This window comes from Papio anubis, chromosome 18, assembly GCF_008728515.1.
Source record: "Papio anubis isolate 15944 chromosome 18, Panubis1.0, whole genome shotgun sequence".
Taxonomy (NCBI): domain Eukaryota; kingdom Metazoa; phylum Chordata; class Mammalia; order Primates; family Cercopithecidae; genus Papio; species Papio anubis.
Window position 1 is genome coordinate 33,120,289 of NC_044993.1, and position 6,256 is coordinate 33,126,544.

At 52.7% G+C, this 6,256-nt stretch overlaps 2 protein-coding genes across 2 annotated transcripts; one reads left to right on the forward strand and one right to left on the reverse strand.

Moving 5' to 3' along the window:
• Positions 1 to 1,629: 1,629 nt before the first annotated feature.
• Positions 1,630 to 3,009, reverse strand: LOC101024682 (metallothionein-2-like). Its single transcript, XM_009196485.4, has 3 exons — positions 2,844 to 3,009; positions 2,197 to 2,262; positions 1,630 to 1,862 (listed from the first exon to the last, which is right to left on the reverse strand). Exons 1-3 carry the CDS (start codon positions 2,869 to 2,871, stop codon positions 1,771 to 1,773), a joined length of 186 nt encoding a protein of 61 aa, XP_009194749.1. The 5' UTR covers positions 2,872 to 3,009; the 3' UTR covers positions 1,630 to 1,770.
• A 1,634-nt stretch (positions 3,010 to 4,643) lies between these two features.
• On the forward strand, positions 4,644 to 6,011 carry LOC101025026 (metallothionein-2). Its single transcript, XM_003919434.4, has 3 exons — positions 4,644 to 4,779; positions 5,372 to 5,437; positions 5,781 to 6,011. The coding sequence occupies exons 1-3, from the start codon at positions 4,752 to 4,754 to the stop codon at positions 5,870 to 5,872; spliced, it is 186 nt and encodes a 61-aa protein (XP_003919483.2). The 5' UTR covers positions 4,644 to 4,751; the 3' UTR covers positions 5,873 to 6,011.
• The last annotated feature ends 245 nt before the right edge of the window (positions 6,012 to 6,256 follow it).

The following is a 6,256-nucleotide window of genomic DNA, read 5'->3' on the forward strand; positions in this document are numbered from 1 at the left end:
TTATGTTTTGAGATAGGGTCTTGTTCTGTTGCCCAACCTAGAATACAGTGGCGTGATCTTGGCTCACTGCAACTTCTACATGCTGAGCTCAAGTGATCCTCCCTACTCAGCCTCCAGAGTAGCTGGAACCACAGGTGTATGGCATCACGCCATCTAATTTTTGTAAATTTTGTAGAGATGGGGTTTCTCCATGTTGCCCAGGCTGGTCTCAAACTCCTGGGCTCAAACAACCTTCCCACCTCTGCCTCCCAAAGGGCTGGTATTACAGGCATGATGAGCCACTGTGCCTGACCCACTCTCTCATTTAATCCCTGTATTGAGAATAATCTCCTTTCTACAAATGAAGCACTAGATGCTCAGAGAGTTTGGGTGACTTGCCCAAACCACACAGCCAGTAAGTGGTGGAGTGGGCTGTGAACTAGGACTGCCTGACAACTAAAACTATGCCCTAGGTGTAGGCTGCCTCCTGAAATCGCTTCACAGGAAAGCAGCAGGTGAGTGTGGTCCTGACTTCTAGGCAAGGAGACTCACCTTCCTCCTTAGGGATCGAACATCAAATAGCATCCCCCCGACAAATGGAGGGACTAACTTGTCATCAACAAGACATCCAGGACTCTTTCCTTCCTGAGGAACATCACCACACTCAGCCAGTTGCACAATCTGCCATAGCTGTGTTCTGAGAACTTCAGTAAATAAAGTATTAGCAATTGTGGAGATGATGAAATCAAAAGCAAAATTCCAAAATAACTTCATCTGCAACCCACAATCACAGTGTCTTGCCAGGAGCATGCTGGTTTGAAATAGTCAAGGGCTGGAGCTTGAAAGAGGAACAACCTCAACCTGAACTTGGGAGGAATTTCCAAAGATTCAGAGCCAACTCCCAACAGGGAGCTCTCAGGGTTCAGCGAGTGTCCAGGTAAAGGTCAGGGGACTCTAAGCAGGCCAAGCCTGACAGGTTCCCTCATGAGAATGTCCTGGTCAAAGGTTAAAGGTGTGTGGCCCCACAGGGCCAGTCTGCTACTGGCTCCTGCAATGCAAATCATCCATGAACGTATGTGCAGAGTTTGTAAATCTTCCATTTTTCTGTTATTTGTGTATTTATTGAGTTATTTTGTGTGTAAATGTAAATAAAATGGGTTCTATATTTTAGTTTGGCCATTCTTCAATTAATATTATTTTATTTATGTAAAATGGAGATCTGGGATGGAGTAGAAATGAAACTGCCCTTTCATGGAGTGTGAGTAGCCCCCTGCCAGGTAGGATTCAAGCAACCTCAGCATTGGAATCCACCCACTGTGTGGTCACTTTCAAGCCCAAATCTGCTGGAAGAACTGAACTGTTTGGGAAACCTGAGAATAAATTTCAGAGGAAATGAGAAGTCCCCAGCACATTTAACATGGATTGAGCTGATCAGCAGTGGCTCTCCATTCTCCTCAAGAAGGGAAGCATTGATCCGCACAGTGCAGGTGTGCATTTTTAAGAAGATGGAGGTCTGTGATAACTGGGGCTTGCCTGGGGGCACTCAGACTGTTAGAGGCTCACATTTCCATCCCGAGCCCAGTCTCCAAACTCCCAGTTCAATCTCCCACCCCAGTCCCTTATTCCAAAAAATACAACAGGAACCAGAACCAGAATCAAGTCTGTGTTTAATTATTATTCACATATTTCACAGACAAAAGGAGTGTAGCAAATGGGTCGCAGTTGTAGAAAACAAAATCCTGGATTTTACGTGTCATTCTGTTTTCATCTGACAGCAGGGCAGTCCCCACATCAGGCGCAGCAGCTGCACTTCTCTGACGCCCCTTTGCAGATACAGCCCTGGGAACACTTGGCACAGCCCAGGGGGCAGCAGGAGCAGCAGCCTGGGGAAAAAGGGAGACAGAGGTCGCAGCAGACTTGACCAGGGAGCTCCCTGTCCCAACAGCAGGCCTAACTCGAGGTCAGACCCCAGCCCCCGAGGATCAGGATGGTGTGGCTTTGTCAGGAGACAAGTGGTGGATGTTGAGGTGAGTCTTCCTATGAGAGACTGCCCAGTCCCACAGGAGCCCTGGACAGGGCAGAAGACTGGAAAGGCAGTCATGGCCTAGGGGGACAAAGGAAGGCCAGTTCCCCAGAAGCACACACTCAGGGCCAACCTTGGGTTCCCTCCCAACCTTAGCCACAGCCCCAGATTCCTGGAGATGGCCCCGCACTCACTCTTCTTGCAGGAGGTGCATTTGCACTCTTTGCACTTGCAGGAACCAGGGCAGGCACAGGAGACACCTGCAAGGAAGAGCAAAAGCCAGTGGAAGGTGAGTGAGATGCAGAAGGTACAGCAGTGGGTCAATGAGTGTCCAGTGTCCCTTCGTCTGTGCAGGGCCAGCCCTCAGAGCTCCTTTCCCACTCAGCAGAGGAAGAGAAACTCCTTCATGCTGGGAAGGCCAAACACCCTACTGGTTTTATTCAAAAGGAAAGTCCCAGGCTCCAGGCACAGCCCGGGAAGACTACAACTTCCACATTCTGTCAAGAACCCCGAAGAGGCAATGTCCCCTCCTATCCAATGCCTCCCATCCAATCCGGCGGCTCAGAGCCTGGTTAGAGCAGTCTCCTGACCAACCCGGTGATGTGGAGCAGGACAGCCTTGAGTCTCAAGACCCTCAACTCTGACACAGAGGCACAGGGAGGAGGGCAACGCTCTCAGGAGCTTGGCCAAGAGAAAAGAATAGGAAGAATCTTTCTCAAAAGAAGAATAAAGGAGTCACCTTCAGCTCAGATCGCAAAACGCGACCTCCTCAAACCAGGGACACTCTCTGTGGTGTCTGGGAATTTGGCATTCCAAGGCACAGAACCCGGGCGTCCCTTACCAGCGGCGCAGGAGCATTTGGGGTCCATTGCAACCCGAAGCGAGACTGGAGTTCCCAGGCGAGAAGGGAAGAGGGAGTGGAACACGTGGAAGGTGTGGTGAAGCGTAACAGTTGGCGGCTCCTTTTGTAGTCAGGGGTAGGCGCCGGGAGCAGAGACCCCGCCCCGCCCTTGCACCCGACCGGCTGAGTCCAAGCCGCCAGTAGTCCTGGGCTGGGCTGTGTGCAGCAGAGGTGCCGGGCGCAAAGCACCCTGAGTGCAGGTCTGTACACACCGCCGGCCTCCGCCTTTTGCACTGGCTCGCGCGGGAGGCGTTGTGCACCCGGATTAGCTGCTTCTTTCACCCTGCCGAGTCTGCCCAGTTCCTTGAGATTACCTGCTACTCCCCCACCCTTGGCGTTCTGCATGGCCCCAGACCCTGACCTGCGCCCCACACCCCGAGGCCTGTCCACCCCTTTGCCAACAGTTAAGCCTTGCAACCCCAGTCTCTTGTTCAACTGTCTGGATTGGCGGGAGCAGGGAGCATAGCAAGGGAGTAGTGTGCAAAGGACAGGCGGAGGATGCGACCTTCGGATCTCTGGCATTGCCTGTCCCTTTCCCCTTCCCCTCCTCAGTTCTTCCACCAGGTTTCTCCTGTGCACAGCTACTCCGAAGACACAAGGCCCTGTCTCCCTCCCATCAAAGTATACTTATTCATATCCCTCTATGTCTCTGTTTTGCTTCTAGGACTGACCTTGATGGTGGTTTTGTTTAAAGATTTCAATCAGTGAAGAGATAAACATACCTGGGCCATGGGGAAGCTTCATCACTGAACTCTCTCCCTTGAGAAGCTGACAGGATTCACACCAAGCAGTGCCACTTCCCAGCCCTCTGACCCTGGGCTAGTGGCTTGAACTCCTGGTATTGTCATTGTCCAGATTTGGAATACGGGTTCACGAATAGAACTCACGTCCGTTTAGGGTTGCTGTGAGAGTTCAAAGATAGAAAGTGACTAAACGGTCAAACACGGACCCGTGTAATGTAGAGTAATAGGAATATGGAAGGAAAAATAAGCAGCTCTCTTGCTTTCTAATTTAATGCAGGATCTTCATATCACCTTCAATGATCCCTCTTCTGGGGACATCTCACACATTCAAAACTGCCATCCTGTAGTGGGGTACCTGGCTAGGCTGTGGGGAGACCCTGGAGAGATTTATGCAAAGGAGGACCTGGACAAATGTGGCCCATTCAGCCCCTCAAGAGTGGAGAATGGAAGAGAGAGAGGCAGAGCCCTATGTCTTCTGTGTTGCTGTGCACAGGAGAAATGTGGCCAAAGGACTGAGGTAAGAACAGGGACAGGGCAGATAAGGCCAGAGATGTGAAGTTTGCACCCTTGGCCTGCCTTTGCACACTACTGCCTTGCTGTGCTCCTTGCTTTGTCAGATCCAGAAAGTGGAGAACAAGACTGGGATTGCCCTCGACTCCAGGAAAGACTTAGCTATCGACTTGAGACCTGGGCGTTGGTGGGGGTGGGGGGAAATCCAGAATACTGGGGTAGTCGAAACGCCAAGGGGCGGGTGTAGTAGGCAACTTCAGGGAAGCTGGAAGGCCCCCCAGGGTGAGAGAAGCCGCGCACTCGGGTGCCCAGCGCCTCCCTCGCGAGCCATTGCGAAAGGGGCGATCCTGCGGTGTGCACCCAGCTGCGCTCAAGGAACTTGCACCTGGCCCATCTGCTGCGCACAGCCCAGCCCAGGACAGCTGGCGGTGCTGACTCGGCGGGGCGGGTGCAAGGGCGGGGCGGGGCGTCTGCGCCCGGCCGCCTTTCTTGACTATAAATACAGCCGCTGGCTGTTGGGCTCCACCACGCCTTCCACGTCCACCACTGCCTCTTCTCTTCTGGCTTCGGAACTCCACTCTTGCCTCCTGTTGCAATGGACCCCAACTGCTCCTGCGCCTCTGGTAAGGGGCGCCCGGGTTCTGCGCATTGGGATGCCGAATTCTCAGACATCATGGAGAGTGTCCCTGGGTTTGAGGAGGTCTTATTTTGTGATCTGAGCTGAAGAGGACTCCTTTATTCGTCCAGTGCTTTCCTTTGGCCAAGCTCCTGAGAGCATGTCCCTCCTCCCTGTGCATCTGTGTCAGAGTTGAGGGTCCTGAGGCTCAAGGCTGTCCTGCTCCATGTCACCCGGTTGGTCACAGGGCTGCTGGCTAAGCCCCAGTTCTCGAACTTGACTCTTAGCAGCTGGATTGGAATGGAAGCATTGGGTGGGAGGGGACATTGCCTCTTCTGGGTTCAGGACAGAAAGTCGAAGTCGCAGTCTTCCTGGGCCATATAGGAGCCTGGGACTTTCCTTTGGAATACAAATAGGCGGGTGCTTGGTTTTCCCAGCATGAAGGGAGAGGACATGGCGCTTCTCTTCCTGTGCTCTTAGTGGGAAAGCAGCTCTGAGGGCTGGGCCTGCACAGAGGAGGGGGAACCGGACAATTATTGACCCACTGCTGCACCTTCTGCATCTCATTCACCCCTGCGTGGCTTTTTCTCTCCTTGCAGGTGTCTCCTGCACCTGCCCTGGCTCCTGCAAGTGCAAAGAGTGCAAATGCACCTCCTGCAAGAAGAGTGAGTGCGGGGCCATCTCCAGGAATCTGGGGCTGTGGCTAAGGTTGGGAGGTAACCCAAGGCTGGCCCTGAGTGCATGCTTCTCAGGAACTGGCCTTCCTTTGTCCCTGTAGGCCATCACTGCCTGTCTAGTCTTCTGGCCTTTCCAGGGCTTATGTGGGGTGGGGAAGCTTTCTCATAGGAAGACCCACCCCAGTGGCACCAGTTGTCTCCTGACAAAACCATGCCATCCTCAACTAAGGGTCCTCAGGGTCTGGAGGCAGGGATGGAGACAGGCCTCTGTTCGGGCAGGGAGGTCTCTGGTCGACTCTGCTGTGACCTCTCACTCTCCCTTCCTCCTCAGGCTGCTGCTCCTGCTGCCCTGTGGGCTGTGCCAAGTGTGCCCAGGGCTGCATCTGCAAAGGGGTGTTGGACAAGTGCAGCTGCTGCGCCTGATGCTGGGACGACCCTGCTCCCAAATATAGATTGATTAGTAAAATCCAGGATTTTTTGCTTTTTTGACACAACCTTGACCCATTTGCTGCATTCCTTTTCCTGTGAAACATGTGAATCATAATTAAACACTTAGACTTGATTCTGGTTCTGGTTCCTGTGTGTTTTTTGGAATAAGGGACTGGGGTAGAAGATTGAACTGGGAGTTTAAGAGACTGGTCTCTGGATGGAAATGTGAGCCTCTAACAGTCTGAGCACCTTCAGGCAAGCCCTGCTAACTCACTGAGCTTTATCTTCCACAAAATGCACCTGCACTGTGCCAGATCATATGGGGACAGGCAACGTACACGATCAGCTCAAATCATGTTAAATGTGGCACAGGGACTT

Excerpts from the sequence above, each read along its gene's own strand:
- LOC101024682 (XM_009196485.4), bottom strand. The coding sequence starts at position 2,871 with ATGGACCCCAAATGCTCCTGCGCCGCTG. Across the intron at positions 2,263-2,843 it reads CAAATGCTCCTGCGCCGCTG|GTGTCTCCTGTGCCTGCCCT; the intron begins GTAAGGGACGCC and ends TCTTCCTTGCAG. Across the intron at positions 1,863-2,196 it reads ATGCACCTCCTGCAAGAAGA|GCTGCTGCTCCTGCTGCCCC; the intron begins GTGAGTGCGGGG and ends CTTTTTCCCCAG.
- LOC101025026 (XM_003919434.4), top strand. The coding sequence starts at position 4,752 with ATGGACCCCAACTGCTCCTGCGCCTCTG. Across the intron at positions 4,780-5,371 it reads CAACTGCTCCTGCGCCTCTG|GTGTCTCCTGCACCTGCCCT; the intron begins GTAAGGGGCGCC and ends CTCTCCTTGCAG. Across the intron at positions 5,438-5,780 it reads ATGCACCTCCTGCAAGAAGA|GCTGCTGCTCCTGCTGCCCT; the intron begins GTGAGTGCGGGG and ends CTTCCTCCTCAG.